The sequence below is a fragment of the Paroedura picta genome, chromosome 1 (assembly GCF_049243985.1).
Source record: "Paroedura picta isolate Pp20150507F chromosome 1, Ppicta_v3.0, whole genome shotgun sequence".
Classification (NCBI taxonomy): Eukaryota; Metazoa; Chordata; class Lepidosauria; order Squamata; family Gekkonidae; genus Paroedura; species Paroedura picta.
In genome coordinates this window covers 122,553,151-122,575,476 of record NC_135369.1, presented here as the reverse complement: position 1 = coordinate 122,575,476, position 22,326 = coordinate 122,553,151, and the positions used below count along the sequence as shown (strand labels likewise).

Below are 22,326 nucleotides of genomic sequence, written 5' to 3'. Positions count from 1 at the left end.
ATTTCCAATAGCCACTTGTGGCTGTGAAGTTGGATAATGAAAAGAATCAGACAAGAAAAGAATTGATTCATTTGAATTCTTATGTTGAAGAAGGCTTCTGTGGGTTCCATGGACACCAAAAGTCACAAACAAGGGAATACTACATTGCATAAAATCTGATATATCACTGGTAGGCAAAATCTGATATATCACTGGTAGGCTGTGCCATGGGATCGCCAACAGTCGGACATGACTGAATGGCTGACAACAACAGTAAGCTCCAATTCAGCAACTTTTAAATGGAGACTTGAAATTTTATTATTGGAGTATGCTGACTCTAAAGCCTCTGCAAACAGAATGCTCCCCAACTGGTTTCCACCATTTATAGTATCTCTTTTATATTCTTTGATGATCTTTTGCAAACTGACCAGTTTGACAAGAAATGAGACAATCAACATAACTTGTAGTTATCCACAGCCTGGGCCATTTATAATGTCGTAGGTCATTACCACCATCTTGGATTAGACCTGGAAGAAAGCAAAGTTACAGTACATGTAACTGAAGGACTGAGTAAACATGCTTCTTAGCACACATTACTTTCAGAAAGCTAGCTACAGCATTTTCAGTTAGATTGTATGATTGCCCTGCTTCTACGGTTAGATTACCCTGCTTCTACGGTTTCCTTTTAATGACAACTATGTAATATAAGGTTAAAGGTAAAGGTATCCCCTGTGCAAGCACCGAGTCATGTCTGACCGTTGGGGTGATGCCCTCTAGTGTTTTCATGGCAGACTCAATATGGGGTGGTTTGCCAGTGCCTTCCCCAGTCATTACCGTTTACCCCCCAGCAAGCTGGGTACTCATTTTACCAACCTCAGAAGGATGGAAGGCTGAGTCAAACTTGAGCCGGCTGCTGGGATTGAACTCCCAGCCTCATGGGCAAAGCTTTCAGATGGTTGCCTTACCACTCTGCGCCACAAGAGGCTCTATGTAATATAAATATAAACTATTACAACAGAATGCTGTGAAGAATTCGAAAGGGGGGTGGTATTCCAGTCCTGCTCTGTGGATTTCTTCTACATCTTGGCCAGTCAATGTTGCTGGATTATTTTGAGAATTAAATGAGGGAGAAACATATATGCTGCTCTGAGCTACTTGGAGGAAGGGTGGGATACTAAGGCACTAGACAGGTAGATACTGAATTTTTCACAGCATTCTGTTGTAATAGTTTATATTTGAAGAAACAATATCCTCAGGTAATGGGATAACTTCTATTATTGCTGTGTTAACTGTGGTTGCTCAGTTTCGTTAGCCTTTATTGGATGCTTATTGTGGTATGACTGCACCATTTTGTGAGCTTTTAAAAAATCTATATCTATGTATTTTAATTCATTATGATCACTTATATGCCTCCCTCCATTACTTGAGTCTTCTCTCTCAATTTCATTCAATTGTATTTTGAAACGCTTTGGGCCTTTATGATGTGGTCTAGTGGTTGGAGTGATTTTATTATTATTATTATTATTATTATTATTATTATTATTATTATTATTATTATTATTATTATTATTTATATTTCTATACCGCCCTCCCCGGAGGCGAGTGGAGACCAGTGTTTGCATTCCCACTCTGCAATGGAAGCTTGCTGGGTGACTTTGGGCCAGTCACACATTCTCAGCCTATCCTATCCCACAGGGTAGAATGATATAGGCTATGATATTCGTTATGTCAAAGAGACAAGAAACAAATAAAATTGTGCCCCCTTTTCTCATATAATGCATCTACATCCAGCCAGGTTATGAAGCGAGATTGTCTATTCACCAAAATTATCCACCAAGGACCCACTAATATAGGTTGCAAGCCTATGGACACTTCTTAAGAGTATCCCTCTTTAAATAAAATGGGACTTAATTTATAGTAGGCTTACATAGAATTCCTCCCCCATATGAGTGTAATTCTTCTTATAATAAATCTCTAAATTAAATAGTATATAACTCAAAGTAAATGGACATCAGATTGCCACTTTAGGATTATTTCAGCACACATTTCAACACTATTCTACATGTTTGAAAAAATCAGTCCCTACTGTTTAACATTGTCATCTACCAGATTACATATTCCTGTATCAAATACTACTTGAATTTTCCCTTTGTTTCCATTTATCATATATAAACACACACATTCTCTGTGTATGTTATAAATCATATACATACACATTCTGTTCAACTAACATTTTGACCAAACCATGTTTATGTCTATACCCCATTTCTAACAATTGCAGGTGTACCCTATGCTTCCCGTTTCTCATCCTCACCCCAAAAATCTATATCTAGAACAACCTGGTATTACTGTACTTTTTCTCATCTATAAAACCGTAAGCAATCAAAAATTAAATTAAAGCATTCTAAAACAAAATTTAAATTACATGTAAAATAAATCTGTCTTATGGACATACTGAAATCTAAACTATCATAGATTCCAGCGTCTGTTCTCAAGATGTATCCAAGGCCCTTTTCTTGGTGTAGAATATTTGGCAATTGTTAAGCTTCAATATAAAAAGATGATGAAAACGAACCCGTTTCGAGTCACAGCAGAGCTCTTCGTATGATCGCATTACCTTAATACGGCTTTCATATCATCCCAATCACATTTTCAGAAGTGATTGTGCAATGGGTTTTGTGGGAGTTTTCCTTGCATTCCTTCCGCGTCTTATACTGTAGCTCCTCGCACCCACTCTCACATACAGTCGTTTGTTTCACGTCCACACATGTGCCAGCCGGCAACGTTGCTTGTCTGCCGGCCACCTAGCTTGAGGGCGCACAAGCTCGTAACAGGCAGGAGCTCAGGAGCTCAAGGCGAGAGCGTGACGGATGACAGACAGATGGAATATCCTGTCCATGAGAAGGTTGGGCGGGACTAAGAGAGGAGCGTCCAATCACGGGGCCGTACAGGGCGGGTCGCTGGTACCTGTGCTGGAATAAAAGCTGCTGCGTGCGCGGCTTCCCTTTGCTTACACAGTATGGCCGGCGACATTAGCTAGCGCTCGCTCTACGCTTTTCTCTGTAACAGGGGAACACACGGAATACAAGGAACCGAACCGCATCGCCTGCACGCCTGCCCGCTCCGCACTTCTTTCCTCCCACCTTCCGTCGCCCTTCGAAAGGACCCGTTACCTTCCCCGCAACCGCTCGCTGGTCTTTTTCTTTAAGGTTAGGATAAGATTGCTACCCCGTCAGAGGTGAAGCCTGCCTGGACGGCTGCGACGCGGCCCGAGAAACGCCAGCAGCTAGCCAGGGTGTCGGTGAGGAGGGCGGCGGCGGCAGCAGCAGCAGTTTGGTCGGGGGTGCCTGTCGTTAATTTCTGTGGTTGTTGGTTTTGCGGAGTTGTCTCACCATGATGGAGGAGAACGCTGCACACTTCTTCGAAGGGACGGAGAAGCTCCTGGAGGTGTGGTTCGCCCGGCAGCAGCCCTCGCAGCAGGAGCCGCACCAGAGCAAGGGCTCCGGCGATCTCCGCACCATTCCCAGGTCAGTCAGTCGGCAGCCAGCCAGGCAACCAGGCAGCGGGGGAGGCCGGGCGAGCGGGCGGGGGGGGGGGGGAGACCGCGAAGGAAACATGGAGGGAGGGAGGGGGGTGGTCGAAGATGATGCCCGACTGGCGGCGCACATGCACGGGCAGCGGGGTGAGCGCGATGCCGGCACCGCTAGGCGGGAAGTGAGCGAGGCTAATGGCCGGGCGAGGAGAAGGGCATGGCGGCGCCTCCATTCAGAGCGGCGTGAGGGGGGTGGGGGAGGGTTGTCCTTCGGCCAGGTTTCTCCTTTTTTTTGGGGGGGGGGGGGTTCTTACGCTTCTTGGGTGTAGCGGGGGGGGAGGGGGGGAGGCCTCGGAGTGACGCGCGAAGGTTCGGCGGCTCAGAGGAGGAACCGTCCCCAACGGCCACTGGGGCTCGCGCGGGCCTCGGTCGAGGTGGGCGCCAGGCCTCGCGCCTCCGCATTCCGGGCAGAGGAGCTGGCGGGGAAGGGGTTAAGGTGCGAGGGCGGATGCCGACCTTTCTGGGGCGGGCGCTTAGTCGAGTCGCGCTCCTCGGGATCCTCGCTAAATTTCCCTTAATGCGGAATGTGGCTCCAGACCCGGAGGCAGATCTCGGCTTCCTTCTCTCTCTGGCCCTTCCTCCCCTCGGGCGGCGGGCGGGGTGGAGAAGAGCCGCGGCCGCCCCCTGTAGTCCCCGTGGCCCTAGAGGGCAGCGCTGGGGGGAGGCGTCTGGGGCGGCGGCGGGATCCGCAGTGATTGCAACGATCGTTGCCGCGCAACATTGGCGTCCAGTGCCATCCTTAAGAGCCGCAAAGATGCACTCAAGGCGCGAGCTTCCGTGTGCAGGCGCAGCCCAGGTTAGCCTGCCCCGTCACGTAGAAGCGCGCTTGTCGCGGGAGTCTGCCTGTTCGCGTGTAGCGCCAGCGCGTGGCGTGTGAACGGCGCGAAGTGCTCGCGTACGTTTCGAGGCGGGGCGAGGCTCTTGGGTTGCTCGGGCCTCTCTGCTGGAAACATGCGAGCTCACGTAGGGCTTCCCGCTGCTGACAGCGGGCCCGTCGGGTCAAGTTCTGAGGGAGCGGCCCACTCCGAAATGCGCCTGGAGGGGGCGGGGGATAATTGGGCTGCTTCCCGGTGGCCTGCTTCGTGCGGCCGGTGCTCGAGGGGCTATGTTTAGCGTCGAAGGCAGGCATGCCGTGTTGGGCCTCGCGGGGAAGTTCCGGGGAGGAGAGCACGGGCAGAGAGCGTGGTTCGAGCGCCCTATGTGTGCCATTTTTTTTTGGGGGGGGGGGGCTGGGACAGATCCCACGTGAGGCTTCTGCCTTACCCCCAGCTAGGAGGCCCTCTCTTTTTCCCGTTGACAAGTTCAAGCCAATGAGACTGCAGTGCTGTGGAAGGGCTGGGCCTGGGGCTGTCATCTAGTGGGCATTTCAGGAATGTGGAGAAAGCACCAGCTCCGCCTACAGAGTAGGGGGAAGGGCTGAACCTTACACAAACCTTACACAAAATGTTCATGTGCTTGTAAGGCTGAACCTTTTCAGATGTGCTTGTAGCACTCTTGCTTTGTGTGTGAGGAGGACAAGCTGATTTGAGTAATTTTCTGGAAAAGTGAACGTTACTAAGCTTCAGGACCTAAATAGAAAATAGTGATAAGTCTGAAACCGAAAGGTGAGGAAGTTCATGGATACTGTTTGTGTGAAGCACACTGAACTACTTGTTCCAATTTAAGATTTGAGTTCTTGTACTAGTGTACAGAATGAAAACCTCAGATGTGTTGAGAGAAATGAAGCTTGTTGAAAGTAACCATTAAGAATCAAGATTCAATAGTGAGCATCGCTCCTAAAAATTAAAATTTATGATTACATGCATTATACTGTGGCTTTCAGGTTCATTACCATATAAATGTGTTACACTGCCGCAGCAGCAACCAGTTACTGGTACTAGTGGCTAGTTAGGTGGAAGAAATAAATTAAAATGAAGACCTCGCACCTGGCCAATATGTAGCTGGAAATATGAAGCACAGATTGGGTCGTGAAGAGCTGGAGATAACTGTTTTAAGGCACTTTTTGTCTACTTAACATAAATATCACCAATGATGTAGAAAAAATAATTTGACAATTTTCCAGAATACTCTTGATTCCCAAAATTGTATTGTTAGATTTAGATGTTTTGTGTGTGTTTAGTAAATAAAATGTAAAAGTATTCATGTTTCTACCTATCATTAATTCCAGAAATCCTTGTTTTATTTGTAAAAAATATAAACATAATAAATCACATTCCTTAAATGTGTCTGTTATTTCTTTCTTTGAGTAATGTATTGAAAGATGTTACAACATAAATTGCCCACTTTTAAAAAGAAAAATGCAAATTGAGTAATTCTAGCACAGTCAAGATCTGCATTGTGATTTCCCTATCATCCATTTAAAAGAACTTACCTGTTTAGTTTCATTATGACACTCTATAGCATCTATTGCATTGGTTATCAATGCCACATCGGATTAGTGATTGCAGTATACCTAGTGCATACAACATAAGAATTTTAGCTTTGACTTCAAGGTCTAAACCAATCAGATGACCTACTTAATCTCTTAAAATACAGATTTTAATATGCACCTGAGGCTTTAGTATTCCTTTAATTGAAACATCTCTGTCACTGCTTTGGTGGTAATATTGGTGGTCTTTAAGCTAAGTTCTGTCTCCTGCCCTGGTGTTTTCCTGTGGTCTCTGCTTGTTAAGTAAGGGCTTAAACTCATATACAGTGCTGTCGATTTAGGAAACCCATGGTCTTCAGTACTTCAAAATAACAAAGGTTTTGTACTCAGGGCTTGCTCAGAAATATGAATAAGATTCCCTCCTTATAGCTTGTACCCATGGATGTTTGTTTTGAACAAAGTTGTATGGTCCCTTCAGAAGTTTAGATCTGTAGGACATGTAGTGTACCCCTTATTTCTATGGAAGCAAACAAAAAAGAACAAGTTACTTCCTTGTCTGACCGAAGGGCCAGGAAGGATGTCTGTCTTAATCTGTATTGCTTATTTTTTTCCGCAGTCAACACCTAGTTGAAAGGCTTTTATCTATCCCCACCCTACCCCTGGCTTCATGGGTTGAAAAGACTTACCTAGTCCCTCTTTTCAGTACACCATAAGAGATCAGTGCCTTGCTATTTTATGAATTCTAAAATTCTGTTTTGTTGCTTATTATCTAGATGTATTGCAATTGTTGTGATACAGCATGAGGGCCACGCTAATAATAGATACCTCAAGAATTTCTGTTTCTGAATATAAGCTATGAGAATTGGGCAGTCATGGAAAACTGCATGCATCATGCAGACCCCAGTGATACAGCTAGCATTTTGTTTTGAAGCTGGCCATCAAAACAGATGTGTATGTGCACCCATAATATCAGCATTGACAGGGGTTAAACAATAGTAATAAATTTGGGGTGTTTCCTATGGTTTCCTATGGCCCTTGAACAATGTGAAGTCACGTAGTTGCATAATGCTAATAATCCCAGAAAATGGCAGGATTTTAAACTACAGGAATCCTCTTTTAATTAAACCACACCTTAACATAGGAACTTGAGTGTATACTACTCTCAAATAAACTTTACACAGTAAATAGAACATGCAGGACTAGTATGCAAAAAGTATTCTTGATAGTATCTGGAATTCTTCATCCTTGAATGACTATGCAGTTTTCTGATCAGGTCTGACAAATATTGGCCATCCTTCTCAGTGTATTTTCATTATTTTGTCTCAGCAAGCCTCAAACCTGGAATATATCTAATATTAGGAGCATTCGGAAGCTGTGAAGCTGTGCAAAATGTGTTATTACTAATAAATAACTTGGAATGATGTTAGAGAACTGTTTTGAATGGTTAGACCCACAATGGTATGTTACAGTTTGATAAATAATTGATTTTCATTCTCTATTACATAAATGAAAGTGGGGAATACTGGTACATAGATAACCTTTCAATGCAATAAATATGGTCACTGGGCAGTATAATAAATATGTATGCTTATTGGCCATAGTCATCTGCACAGCTGTGCCTCTGATATGAGCATGTGCATGAAGAGCAGAACTTTGTCAGTGCTTCTATGGTTACTGCTGCCTTTACTGTTAATCTTAGCTCACTATTGGTATGGCATGGTAGACTTGAGCTGGAATTAAAAAAACAACAACAACAAACCCTTCTACATTTATTCTCAAGAGCTTGGTCAAGGCTCCATAAATCTAGCAAGACCATCCACTTCTTTGTAGTACATGGGGGTTGTGTAGCTTCCCTCTTACAACATACTGTACTTTGGCGAAGTTTTGAGAGCAAAGTCTTGCTTATTTTGGAGTATCTGAGGCTTGGCATGTTAGGGATAAGCGTGCGCTTATACACCCCTGTACTAGGGAAAAATCTCCATAGCTGCCCAGTGTCTCTGAAGCTCAGGATGATATCACAGATATGGATCAGTCAAGTTAGGAGCAGAGCTAATGCAAATAAAAAGGTGAAGGTCCCTGAGAATGGCAATTATGCTTAAACAACAAATGCCACTTTGGTTCCACTTCCTGAGACTTGTGTGGCGTGGGTCACTGGGCAGGGTATACCAGGAATAGCTCTCAAGGAACTAAGAATGTGGACACTTATGCTAGTCTCTGGTAGAGTAGAGCTGTCCAGTCTTCCTGGTTGCTGGCAACTTCCATGCACATCTACCATATGGAATGATGGGTGGGTAATGGTAAATGGTATTTAGAAGAAAAGTTGGTACTTATATGCTGCTTTTCTCTACCCGAAGGAGTCTCAAAGCAGCTTACAGTCCCCTTCCCTTTCCTCACCCCACAACAGACACCCTGTGAGGTGGGTGAGGCTGAGAGAGCCCTGATATCACTGCTCAGTCAGAACAGTTTTATCAGTGCTGTGACGAGCCCAAGGTCACCCAGTTGGTTGCATGTAGAGGAGGAGCAGAGAATCAAACCCGGCTCACCAGATTAGAAGTCTGCGCTCCTAACCACTACACCAAGCTGGCTCTTTATATATAACTGTATTATATCTTTCCCATTGAACTCCTTGGACATCAGCAGTTCACCTTCCTGTCTTCATAGTGCATAGACCTTCAGGCAGTCTGTCAGTTTAATTACATCCAATCTGAATTGGTGCATGCACAACTCTTTGAGTGATAATATTATGCCTTGCAGAGAATTAACTTAATTTCTAACATGAACTTCCTAGTGTGAACTACAGCTTCTGTTTTGCCAGTGCATAGACAAGTAGTGACAGTAAGCTGGGGGGAGTTCTGCTTTAAAACAAGGTGGATCCAATGAACACTGAATCTAATGAATTCACACAGTGATTTCTTCCGCCTTCCTTTGCAGCCTCCTGTTTTCCTTGAAAACTTTGTAATATTTGTGGGGCACAGGAACAGAGTGGGATACAGTACTGGAGGCTGCCACAAGAGGGGGAATCTACAAAAATCACACATTTGTAGGTGTCTCATTGCTGCATTTGTTTGAATTAGGAGAATATAATACAAATACCGGAAATATAACTCAGATATGTAAACTGCTTCTAAAAATGATGTCTAACAGTATTTTGTTTTTTTCAGTACTATGTGAAGCTCAGTTTAGCTCATAATAAAAATGCTGATATTTTATGATTTAATAGCCTGTGTCTAAATCAATGGTTCTCAACCTTACTAATGTCGCAACCCTTTAATACAGTTCCTCATGTTGTGGTGACCCCAACCATAAAATTATGCAAGTGTTCTTTCACAGAAATTAAACCGAAACTGACCAATGGCGTGAAGATCCATTGTTCAGGATTGTATGTAAATTGTTTTTTCCCCAGGGTCTCTCAGTTCAGTTCTGCCTCTTGTCCCACCATGTCGATCTCACTATTTTCTTCTGCTCCAGACAGACGGACGCTCTGTTCAAACAGCTTGTAAGAGCTGTATTTACTTAAGGGTTAATCTAATTTCAGTGGGCTAACAGTTTAGGAATTAAGTTAATCTCAAATATAACTAGTGGGTGATACAGGTTTAGAGTAGAGCCAGTGCAAAATTCCTGGTTGCAATAGAGCTCATGCAAAAGTAGAGATGCAAGTCTAAGCCCAAGTCTGTTATTGAAAACTCCTTATTTTATTTATTTATCTTGTCTGGTATTTTGCTGTAGTATGAAAAGTAGATAGGTCTATAAAGCTGTGTTATGTAGTGTCACAGGGTGGGATGGCTGGAAATGTGTTGTTACAAATCTTCATCCTCTCATCTTCCCTCAATGATAGATAATATTAACGCCAAAAGCATTAGATGGCTTTTTAAACTAGTGCTGATGTTCATTGTTCAATAATTTGGGTGCCCAAGATAATTCACAGAAACAAAGAGTGAATTTAGAAATCATTGTTTGACTTATTTCTGTTGAAGAATTTGAAAAATCATTAAGTACATTTAAGTAAGCCATGATGAAGCTAGTAATTGCATTATTTCTTGATGAGGTGGATTCAAATAATCTTGAGGAAGGGATCTTTGCTATGGCAGTTCCTTGTGTTTCCTTAAAGCTATTCTTGGGTGTTTATGGTCCTCAGGAGTGGTGCAGAATATAGTTGGGAAGGTTTTTAGTGGGATTGGGTAGAATTGGAACAGTTCATTTTTTGACCTCCTTAGGAGGCAGACACTAGATCTTTGCTTAAGCCTTGAGCAGGTAAGCCAGTTTTGTTAAATCAGAAGGAAAACTATCTGGATGGTGCAACTTGGAACTTGGCTATTAAAATTTATGGTTTTATTTCAGAAATAATTGTAACTTGTTTACTGTTGGATATTCTGTAATTGATTGCAATGCTTACTATTCAATGTTATTTTTAATATATGCCGATAAAGGTACTATGTGTGATTGCAATGCAAAAAACCTAATGCTTGACTCTTTTTTTTAAACAGGTTTGAATGGGACAAACTTTTGGAGAATGTGCATTGTTTGATCATTAGTGTGACAAAAACTGACAAGCAGGAAGCTTATGTACTCAGGTAAAAGAGTTTACTTGAAGAAAAAGTAGAGCTTTATATTCTAATGTACACAGGTACAAAATCCCACCTTTGCATCTATAGCTAACTAATAAAGATTGTGGAGCTCAGTGTACTGTAGCAATAAATGAAAAGCTCCTTGTTGAAGTGGAAAGCATAATGCTGTTTTAGAATTCTGTTGTTCTGGATTAGTCTAGTTAGGCCTGATTGAGGTATCGATGTGTACTTAACCCTGGTTTTCTAGTTAGCTCTCCTATACCAGATTATTTAACTCCTAGCCAGAGATACACCTCACTAATGCTATAGGTTTAGTCTAGGTATAGTATCCAAGTAAATGTTGTTAAAGAGTCTCTGCTTCCATTCTAAGCTTGTTTATTAAAGCATAATTACTATTGTGCTAAACCAAAAACTATTACACCATCAATCAGCATTGTTATTACATAGGTAAAGGTAAAGGTATCCCCTGTGCAAGCACCGAGTCATGTCTGACCCTTGGGGTGACGCCCTCCAGCGTTTTCATGGCAGACTCAATACGGGGTGGTTTGCCAGTGCCTTCCCCAGTCATTACCGTTTACCCCCCAGCAGCAAGCATATATAAAGGAGAGCAATTACATGACTCCATAAACGTTTCTTACCCTGAAAGTAAGTGGGTCAAAAAAATGAGACCCCTTCTGAGAAGAACCTTTCTTCTTAATACCACTTTCTGCCCCACTTGATAGGAGCATACATTCTTCCTCATTATCTTATAACTTACCTTAAAACGTCAAACACAATACAAGAGACCCAGCTTGATGTAGTGGCTAGGAGCGCCGACTTCTAATCTGGCAAGGTGGGTTTGATTCCCCGCTCCTCCACAAGCAGCAAGCTGGGTGACCTTGGGCTCGCCACAGCACTGATAAAGCTGTTATGATGGAGCAGTAATATCAGCCTCACCTACTTCACAGGGTGCCTGTTGTGAGAAGAGAAAAGGGAAGGCGATTGTAAGCCGCTTTGAGACTTCTGGTAGAGAAAAGCGGCATATAAGAACCAACTCTTCTTCAACATTGTTTTTAAAGTAACTTTTTTGAATATATACCAAATTATAGTTCATTCTTGTGACTTTTTACGTTAGTGTCTGTACAAAAATTATTGTTTCTCATATGAATATTGTTGATGCCTTTTTCTATCCCCATCCCCCAATCCCTCTTTCCACTCATGTATGTGTACATGGGAGGTCTTCCAACTCAGCCTACCATGTAAGATATCCCCTTACTTGGATATGGTTGATCTGGATACCTGGATGTGCATCACAATGACATTGAGAGTAGTCTACTGTGATGCACTATAGATTGGCCTCCCTTCAAAATCAACTTGGAAACTCCAGTTGGTGTAAAAGTCCTGTTATTGCTGAGAGCTAGACAGCTAGACAGAGGTTGTATATTACTCCCATGCTGGAGTCAGTCCCCTGGCTGCCCATAAGTTACCAGTCTCAATTTAAGGTATTCTCTATTACATACAAAACAATGGCCTTGGATCCTCATATCTGTGAGAATACCTGTGTCCCCCTCTGTTCTGCAACAACAGTTTTGCTGCTCTGAGCAGGACCTTCTGCAATTGCCGATTTGTAAATGGGCAAAATCAAGAACTGGCTATACATGTGCCTTCTCTGTTTTGGCCTTGTGGAATAGCTTGCTTGAGAAGGTCAGGCAAGCTCCCACTTTCTTGGCAAGGGAAGTATGAGCACAGAAACAAGTTGTATTTCTGCCAACGCTGTAATTACACTGAGATTGATAGGAGTACAGTCTCGGACATCTTCTGCAAACTTATTTGTGGCTGAAACAATCTAGGTGTTATTTCAAGGCCTCATCAGTTCTCTTTGCTTCGAACTAAGCTTGTGCACCAGAGGCCCAATCCATACTGATTTAACTTTGGTACCCATTAAAGTCAATAGTGCCACTGGCCTCAATGGGAATTCCACCATGCCTGCCTTTCCCGGAGCCTGGGGTGTGGGGGGGTTTGAGTTACAGGCTCCAAACATACAAGGTAGCTCTTCCCTGACCCCCCCCCCTTCGAATTTCAAAACGATTGGATCAAAGGGGTTCCAGGGGTTCCGAAAGATTGTGTCCCCATCCACACCATTCTATCCAACGGGACAGACTCCATTGGATAGAATGGCGAGATGGGGGCACCCTCACTGTCTGCAGCCAAGAGAGAAACAGAGGTTTCTCATCCTGTTTTGTTGAGCTTTAAAGAAAGCAGAATTAGCTTGAAACAATGATTAAGCCTCAGTATGATGAGACCAAATGACTTCTCCATATGAAATTTCTGCATCTAAATTATGGCTTCATTTACTGTTTTATGTGTGATCCTGTTTTTCCAGATTGTTTAAATGTGTGGTTTCCTCTCATTTTGTTGTACACATACATACAATTGAATCTCCAAAACCAATTAGGTAATCAATGTTAACAGTGTTTTTACACAATTTGTTTTTCAGTGAGAGTAGCATGTTTGTCTCCAAGAGACGTTTCATTTTGAAGACATGTGGTACCACCCTCTTACTGCAGGCACTGGTTCCCCTGTTAGAGCTTGCTAGAGAATACTGTGGGTTTGACTCTATTCAGGTAAGATATTGAAATTTCATGGGCTGTTGTGTTATGAATTTATTCAACTAGCATCTTTATCACAAGGCTGAATTATAGTTGCCTTCATATTTGAAGGATAGCTGTCTAAAATATTAAAATTAAATTGAAGTTGTCTTCCCCTTACTAGATGCCTTTCCAGATTATTCGGTTATTTAATTCATTTGTATCCCAACCTTTTCCCTAGTGGAGGCCCAGAGCAGCTTACGCTGTTCTCTTCTATGTTAAAAATTAACTCATACAATGTAATTCATGTGTAATATTCTGGCAGCATTCACTATATTAACATGCTGACTGAAAAGTTTGGTACAAACCACCTTTTTCCAAGCTCAGCTCCTGTCTGAGAGCTAAGAAATTTCTTACAAGTAGCTATCAATTATTTTCCTCTTCTGGCCCCCTTCCTGTCCAATGGCTAACTACTGCATGGACTGAGGTTGTCTAAGTGTCATGGATACATTAGTAGTACTTGTATTGATTTGGTAATCAGTGACCATTTACGCACTGGAGGTTTCATGCCGGCCTGCAGGCTGGAGTTTTAGTTGTGGCAGGTTGCCCCACCTCTTCCTGCACCCATATGGGGACGCATTTGGCCCAGTGCGCTTCATCTGCCCTGATTTGTGCTCCTGCATGGGAGCTGGGGCAGTGAAGTTCCCAATGCGTAAATGGTCAGTGACACTTCTCCATCTCTTGCCTGTGCCACCTTAAAGAGCCTCTTGTGTTACAGAAGATTGCTCGTGCCAGAGCAGAGAACCAATCAGTCAGTAGACTCCAAGCCATGGTCTGTCTATCTCATGAGGCGAGAATGAAGAGGTTCAGTTTTTCCAGCTATTGCAACTTCAGAGTACTTGGGGAGTATGGGGAAGAGTCTGACCAGCTGCATTACTACTATTACAGTCTCTGAGGAATGGTAGGATGCCAGCTATCCACTGAGTGCAACAAAAACTGGCCATGTTTGCAGAGAAATGTGAAGGCAGCTTGTCAACATATTGGACTAAAAAGTTTTGTTATAGTGGTGGAGACATTTTTGAACTGAAGATGCTCAGAGTTTTCCTTTAAAGGAAAGCAAACTAGGTGCCTGTCTTGAGGATATAAGCTATTTAATGCATCGTCACAGCCTGGATGAGGATAGTAGGGTGCAGATGAGAGGAAGAGAATCTGTTCTGCAAAGAAAATATCTTAGATACCTGTTGTCATACCTTGAGCCCACATGGATGACACACAAGAAATCTAATAATGATGCTGCTGATTGATGTAAGAATGTGCACTAGATCAGTGGTCCCCAACCTTTTTCCGGCTGGGGACCAGCGGGGCAACTGCCCCGCCCGCGCAGCGTGCATGCGCAGCACAGCCATGATTCCCTCTCCCCCCCCTCTCGCAGTAAGAAGCTTCCTGGGCCGCAAGCTTGCGGCCCGGGCAAGTTTTTTACTGCGGGGGGGCGGAGAGAGGGAACCACGGCCCGGCGCCCTGGCCTTCGCGGCCTGACAACGGGCCGCGGACCGCAGGTTGGGGACCACTACACTAGATGGAGGACTCTGCGGGCACTTCCCTTGAGTGATTTGGCATGTATTTTCTCCCTCCCCTATTTAATATCTATCCCCCACCACTCAGAAACATGGTGATTTAAGTATACTATTAAAAACAAAAACACTCATAGAATTACATAATGACATGCTATTTGTGTGCAACTAAATCCATGTTCAGAGGTAACAGATATGAGTCTTTGTCCTTGGATACAAATCCCTGTACAAATATCAATCCTGAATAAACTTAATATTTCAAGGCTGCCTAGTGCTAAAGTAGTTAATCTAGTATCAAATCAGGAAAACCAGGATGCTTCCAGGTCCTTCTTAATATTAATGATAGTGTATGGGAGAGCATGTAAACAGGGTCACTGTTCTGTCACTTCAGTGCACCTCCCCCTCCTCAAAAAACTGTCATATTACGTGAGACGTTTTAGGAAAGTTGCATATTTCATTTGAACTTTCTTATCCTTCAGAGCTTCTTCTATTCGCGTAAGAATTTCATGAAGCCTTCCCACCAAGAGTACCCACACAGGAATTTCCAGGAAGAAGTAGAATTCCTTAATGAAATATTTCCAAGTAAGTTAGTATTTCTTACTGACTTCTGGGTTTTCATAGAGCCTGTAAATTAAGTTAAAATTTAAAATAATTCAAGAGGTTTATGAAAGCCATAGCAGAAGAGCTAGCATATAGGCTATTATTGCACTGTTACCATGATACCAGAATTCAAGAACTGTGAAAGGTTCTTAAGTCCAGAATCTTTTTTCCCATAGTAGAAGAAGAAGAGTTGGTTCTTATATGCTGCTTTCCCCTACCCGAAGGAGACTCAAAGCGGCTTACAGTCGCCTTCCCATTCCTCTCCCCACAACAGACACCCTGTGGGGTGGGTGAGGCTGAGAGAGCACTGATATCACTGCCCGGTCAGAAGAGCTTTATCCGTGCTGTGGCGAGCCCAAGGTCACCCAGCTGGTTGCATGTGGGGGAGCGCAGAATAGAACCTGGCATGCCAGATTAGAAGTCCGCACTCCTAACCACTACACCAAACAGTAGCCAGCCAGATGTCCTAGAAGGCCAACAAGCAGAAGCCAAAGCCTCCCCTTCTTGCTCCCTAGCAACTGTTAGTAGCAGTTACCTCTAAACTTCAGACTGCAACACGATTAATAGCAATTATGGATTTATCTTTCATTAAATGTACTAATCCCTTTTTAAAGCCACATATAGTAGTTGTCTTCAATAGACCAGATATTGATTGTGTGATTTATATAATAGTTGGGTTGACTAAAACTGCCCATACACTTGAAGATAGTACTGCAAGAATGATAGTGACAGAGTGAAGATGCAATTCCATTCCATGGTTCTCTACAGAAATTAAAGTTCCACTTGTATACAATCTGTTTAAAATAATGTTTTACATCCAGTTACAATTTAAAATATATGATGTATACACAGGATTGTATTTTGCATAAGGATTTGAGTTGGCTTAATGTTTATCCCTGTTGGATGTGCTTGATGGGGATGGGATTGTAGGATGTAAATGTAGTGGAGGCAATAAATGTGCAATATGTATCACAGTTTGGCTACAGAATGATGTGTAAATTATTCTTTTTGGCAAGAAATCCTATTACTGCTATTGTGAACAGCCACATGTGGGAGCTATGCAAGTAAGGCACCTCAAGTCAAGGTGGCTTTTACTGCTACAAGAAGCTTTACTTCCCTATATTTACTACAGGTTGAGATGTGAACTGTATCATGGGTTAGGTAATAAATTTAGTAGGCAGTATTAAATCAGAAAGATGATAGTCCTGTGATATATCACTAGTCTTTTGTCTTTCACAGATGGAGCAGCTTATTGCATGGGCCGTATGAATTCTGACTGCTGGTAAATTCGCATCTATTCTTTCTAAACTTTTTAGAATAAATTTCTACTTTGTAAGCAATATAATGAAAGTCAGCATAAAATGGTAAAGAACTGAACATCTAAACTGTTGTTTTCAAGTACTTCTGAATAATTCTAGTATTTACTTAAAACAGGTACTTGTACACTCTGGATTTTCCAGAGAGTCGAGTAATCAATCAGCCAGATCAAACACTGGAAATTCTGATGAGCGAGCTTGACCCAGTAGTTATGGACCAGTTCTACATGAAAGATGGTGTTACTGCAAATGATGTCACTCGTGTAAGTTCATAATTGCAGCTATTAAAGGAGCAGAATTGAACCAGGATATAGCAGTGCTTATAGTGTATAGTCATAAATTTGTAGGCCATTGGGTTGGGTATAGGCTACAGCAAGTAAACCTCTGATTGGGGGAAAAGGAAGACACGTACACTGTTCTCAAAGCTCCTCTGCCTTCAGGAGCAATTTTGAGGGGGAGTGCAGGGTGCTGAAGAAAGAAGTAGAAAGCAGCAGTGGTCTGGCTGCAACTGTAACTCATTCTAAGTATTTATCTGTAAAATCAGAATAATCAATTCCAAGTGCTACAGTACTAGAATTGCAAGAATCCAGAAGTCAATAAAATCCTTTGGACTATCTGTTTATTATTTCCAGACCAAAAGACTTCTTCAGTCTGTAATTTAGTATGCTGCAGAAAACAGGTGAATGTATTGAGTACTCTTCCTCCTACAATAAATGCTCAGGTTAGATTGGTGAGGAGGCACTTTAGATGAAGAAAATAGCTAACATTTGTGCCTTTGCTTTTGAATGTATTAAGAAACATTTTTAAAAAATTATTTTGTTACCTGGTAGGTAAAACTATTGGTTTCTTCCTCTCCCCGTTCCCATTTCTCCAAGAAAGGCAGAGGAGGGAGAACAGTAATGTTTTCTGTGTTAGAGCTAAGGCGATTAAAGTTTTCAGTCAGATTAAACAAATTACAATCATTGCTGTACCAAAAACTTTGGCATGATTGCCTTGTGTTCCTTTCATGTAACTATAGTGGCCTAAAGAAAATACCATCAATTTAAGGGACAGTGCACCTAAGAGGCACTTAGCTTTAGCTGGAGAAGGCTGCTAGCAACGTAAAAAAATTACTTCTAACCTTGATCCAAAAGGAATGTGAATAGATCATTTTAGTAACTATCAGCAGATGTATATGAGTCAACTAAAGCAGTAGTTGTCAACAATATGGATACCATGTATAATAAACCTATTAATTGCTGCTTTTAGAGTAGTTGTTCTATCTAACCACACTTTTTGGTGTGGGGGAAAAGAGATATGATTACTACACTAGACATCTTATTAGGCACAGAGAGGTTTGTAAGCACACACATGAAACTGCTTTAAAGATAGGCACAATCATTGTACAAATAGGTTTGCTTATTAGACTGGATGCCAAGAATTGATCTTGTGTGTTAGCATTCAGCTTGGCCTGTACCATTAACTGAACAAAGGTGTTATTTAGTAAGGGTTACATTGTTCTTGGTTTTTAGGTGAGTGGAATTCGTGACCTGATACCAGGTTCTGTCATTGATGCTACAATGTTCAATCCTTGTGGGTATTCAATGAATGGGATGAAATCAGATGTGAGTATTATGTTTTTTGCCGTTTCTTCAAAAATTATTCACATCTTATTACATGTATTGAAATGTCTAACAGTTTCATTATTTTTTCCAGGGAACTTATTGGACTATTCACATCACTCCAGAACCAGAGTTTTCATATGTTAGTTTTGAAACAAACCTAAATCAGACATCCTATGACGACTTAGTTGGAAAGGTCATAGATATTTTTAAACCAGGAAAATTTGTGACAACCCTCTTTGTTAATCAGGTATATAATCTATAGTACTTTGGGAGGCATGGATGAGAATATTAAAGAAGTCTTGTTTCCTTGTCTGTTTAAAAGAAAAACATACTTTCATTACCATATTCAAGCTGTTAAATCTAACAGAATCCAAAAGCCATTAAATGAAGTTCTGCACAAATGCTACTGATCGTGCATCTTCTCTAGAGCAGCAGATGTTGGTCTGTTGCAACACAAAAGATGAGTCCCATTGTTACCATAGATCAGATCGCTGATGAAAGCAAGAGTTGCTTTTTGTAAGAATTTCTGCACTCTCCCCCCCCCCCCGGTCTTCTGGTATATATTCTGTATACTCAACGTTAAACCCTTGGAAAGGTGTACCAGAATGGGTATGGAGACAATTTTACATTTCCACGTGTGTTTGATGGAGAGTAAAATATTTTGGGAGATTGGGCTGTGGTATTTCTTTCTGTTGATGAGGCTCACTTGATATATTGAGCTTTGTTTGCAACATGGTGTTGCATTCTTAGCCTAAGGAGATGTGGTGAGATATTAAGATTTTAAAAGAAAGATGTATCTGACAAGCCGGGCTGTGTTCTGCATAAATTAGAGTAAACATACTGTTCTTTAAAAGATGCTATAGGACTGCTTGCTGCAACAGACACATACTTAGAAATATTGGAAATAATGCTTCAAATATAAAACTACTTTGTTTTGTTTCAGAGTTTAAGTATGCCTAATTTCTTTTTCCTCTAGAGCTCAAAATGTCGCACAGTGTTTTCTTCAGCCCAGAAGATTGAAGGTTTTAAACGTCTAGATCGTCAGATTGCTCAGTTCAATGACTACAACTTCGTTTTTACCAGTTTTGCCAAGAACAAGCAGCAGAGTTGATTAAGAGACATGAAGAAAAAACGCAAAAAGATACCCCATAGAGGAGGTGGTGATTGCTTTCTAGTTAATGATTCAAGGGGCCATATTTTTCATTTCCACCATGTAGTCACAGAAAGCCCTAGATGTAATCATAGTATAATTTTCAATTGTATGCATTATTATATCAAAAAAATAGATATATTGCATGAATGCTCTCTTCTGTGTTTAGGTATTCTATTTCACTCTTGCTGTGAAATTGAAATTCATGTAGAAAAATTTTACTGTATGAAACTTTACCATGCTTGTAAAAACAATTCAAGTAGGATGACATGCAGTATAGTTTTTCTCCAAGTATCACCAAAAATTCCCCACAGACAAGGATTTCGTCCTCATTAGAAAATAACCTTATACCTATTTATCTGGAACAACTAGTTGTTGCTTATTTTTTTACAAATACATACTGTTACTTCAAAATCTCTTGAAGTTACAGTATACAATGCAAACAGCTCAAAAAATCTTTTGAGTTATTAATAACTCAATAGCAGGCTCATTTTTTTTCAGGTTAGAAGTTTTGAGACTGATAGAACAAGACTACTTACACATAGACTACTTCACTATTTTGTTTGAGTAAAATTTGTTACTACTTTAGACCCGTAGTCCTTTCCAGAACCACCTAAGATAAAAATGTACTTGAGTTAATGCACTAACTGTTCACCTCTGGAAACTTACTAATTGGTCAAAAGATATTTTGATTGTCTTTAAATTTAGGCCAAAATCATCACGGTTCTGTTCAGTGTTAGGCTTTTGCTGAAAGGTGATCCCCAGCAACTGATAGAAGTTTGTTGAACATCTTTTTAACTGTACTGATAATATGAATTTAGTTGGCACACCAGAACTCATTCAAGGAACTAAGACTTCAGATACAGTTATAGCCTTTTGGAACCCAACTTACTAGGAGATTGGTGCTGCTTAATGTAACTTGATTATGGAAACTGGGTAAACTCAGAGAAATGCAACTTAGAACTACTGCACAAAATTGTTAGTGGCCACTTCTTATTGTGAATTTATATGCTGGCTCAAATGTTTACTTCATAGTAATCCAACACCATATGTCCTTCCACACTGTGATTTCATATAACATCATTGTGCATGTGATAGTTAAGCGGAATTTTAACAGTATTGTGGCTTCATCTGTGTTTCTTCCTAATTGATGTGTGGTTCCTTTTACATGATGCGGAAGGCATTGAGTGATTTTTGCTACAGCAAGTAAAAGTTGGGGAATGGAAACACAGTGAAGTCCAATGCTTTGTCAAACATTTAAAAATGGTATAGGCATCAAGTAGTCACTTCATGGGTATGGAGTTAATAAATGCAAGCTTCTGAGAGCAAGTGCATTCAGGTATGCTTGCAGAAATTTGGGATTTCAACTGTTGTGAGACCAAGCAAGTCTGTTACAAATTTCGACTCTTGTCCTTGCTATGTTTTTGATTCTCTGAATACAACAATATTTTGTTGCTTCTATATTCGTAAATAACGCACTTTTTTAGTGTTTATAAACTACTAAATCTGCTTGGTTGGAAATCGAGCAGGTGGAACACCTTGACTTTTTATTTTAGAAATAGTTTTTCTACCAAAATTATTAATTTGCTTCTAAGTAGCACCTGAAAGTTTAGGGTGTTATAGATTTTGAGGACCAATGTTTCAAATAGTTTTCATTCTTGAGAAGTGTCCCATGTGAATGACACTGCTTGTTGGCTCGAGGTCTGCTAAACAGAAGATCCCATACTAAATACTGAAAATGCAGATTTGGATGAAAAAAAGCCATGGATAGAAAGCTATTGAATGAATAATAATGAACACTAGGGTGAACAAAAGAGGAGGTGATGTTTGGTGTTAAAACTTCTCTCTGTGGTGTTAGACATGAATCATTAAAATGTACAAAAATATATCTGTACCAGAAATCATAATGCTTCAATAAAAGTTTGCTTTTTGCAATGAGTAAAAATGCTTGCCTTGCTTAGACTTCCAAACATGTAGATTGGTCTTGAAAAGATATGTGGTAACTTTAAGACTGATCAGGTTTGTACCTCACAAAAACATTTGTTTCTGCAAGTTCTCAGGATATAAATCAAAAGTTGGATTGATCCAGGAAGGTTAAAACATATTAATTCCAATTTGTTTATGCTATATTTAATCAATGCAAAAGATAGACTATGTTATGCAAGACTACGTTAAGAACAAAGGTTTCTCTTAAATTACAACATTTGTTAATAGTTTTTTTATCATACTTTATTCAGTGTAAAGGGAAGGGTAGGTGAAATAAGGGGAATATATAGAATGTGGGAGGAGAGGGGGGTACATTTTTTCAGATACATTCTCCTAAACATACAATATACTGACTGCTCAGTTACACTGATTATATATCTCGATAGTCTAAGAAACATTCCCAGTGGTGCTGGAAGTTCTCTGGAGATGCTTTGCATAGCAGACTCATCAGTTTTGCCATCGATGGAAATTATCCCATCATATCCAGCCATTCTTCAACTTCTGGAAGAGATTACTGTTTCCACCTTGTCACTTCTTCTAACCTAGCAGCAGCAGTCACATTAAAAAAAGTCTTTTGGGTTTTTTTTGTAAATTTGGAAGGTAGAAGCAATGTGTGTTTAGCATACACAGGAATGTACCTTTCATAATTTTCTGCATTAGCCCATGTATTTTCCCCAAAACTTTTGAACTACCTTGTATGTCCACCACATATAGTAGAAAGAACCTATTGTTTCTTGGCATCTCCAACACCTGTTATCTGCATTGGGTGACATTTACCAATAACTTTGGGGGTGACATATCATCTATAAAACATTTTAGACCACCCTTTCCTTAGTCATGGGCATTTTGTAAGTTTGATATTTTTTCCCCAGAGTGCCTCCCATTTCTATTTTCTGACCAAAATTCTGCTTTTAACTTGCTCATTTTGTTTCTAATTTTAATGAATATATAAATTCAGCCTGATAAATGAGGTTTGTGTTTTTACTTAACATTTTGAAGTCAGTACAATCTGACATCAATCTTGAAAT

General features: G+C 41.0%; 1 protein-coding gene and 1 long non-coding RNA gene across 4 annotated transcripts; one reads left to right on the top strand and one right to left on the bottom strand.

Moving 5' to 3' along the window:
* Nucleotides 1-272: 272 nt before the first annotated feature.
* Nucleotides 273-2,748, bottom strand: LOC143819899 (uncharacterized). Its single transcript, XR_013225141.1, has 2 exons — nucleotides 2,597-2,748; nucleotides 273-506 (listed from the first exon to the last, which is right to left on the bottom strand). It is a non-coding gene; the product is annotated as an uncharacterized LOC143819899 (long non-coding RNA).
* Nucleotides 2,749-2,988: 240 nt separating this feature from the next.
* AMD1 (adenosylmethionine decarboxylase 1) lies at nucleotides 2,989-21,257 on the top strand. 3 transcript variants are annotated; one of them, XM_077301958.1, is made up of 9 exons: nucleotides 2,989-3,506; nucleotides 10,424-10,510; nucleotides 12,981-13,107; nucleotides 15,122-15,224; nucleotides 16,482-16,524; nucleotides 16,677-16,821; nucleotides 18,070-18,162; nucleotides 18,254-18,409; nucleotides 19,139-21,257. In XM_077301958.1, exons 1-9 carry the CDS (start codon nucleotides 3,373-3,375, stop codon nucleotides 19,271-19,273), a joined length of 1,023 nt encoding a protein of 340 aa, XP_077158073.1. In that variant the 5' UTR covers nucleotides 2,989-3,372; the 3' UTR covers nucleotides 19,274-21,257. The 3 variants fall into 3 exon arrangements, with proteins under 3 accessions (XP_077158073.1, XP_077158083.1, XP_077158091.1); XM_077301968.1 differs by lacking the exon at nucleotides 2,989-3,506 and adding an exon at nucleotides 4,235-4,367; XM_077301976.1 differs by lacking the exon at nucleotides 2,989-3,506 and adding an exon at nucleotides 5,021-5,175.
* Nucleotides 21,258-22,326: the final 1,069 nt, after the last annotated feature.

What these genes read in the sequence shown, in the direction of transcription:
- AMD1 (XM_077301958.1), top strand. Translation starts at nt 3,373, where the DNA reads ATGATGGAGGAGAACGCTGCACACTTCTTCGAAGGGACGGAGAAGCTC. An exon ending in CGTATGAATTCTGACTGCTG is followed by an intron (nt 16,525 to 16,676) that starts GTAAATTCGCAT and finishes TACTTAAAACAG; the next exon opens with GTACTTGTACACTCTGGATT. An exon ending in CAACCCTCTTTGTTAATCAG is followed by an intron (nt 18,410 to 19,138) that starts GTATATAATCTA and finishes TTTTTCCTCTAG; the next exon opens with AGCTCAAAATGTCGCACAGT.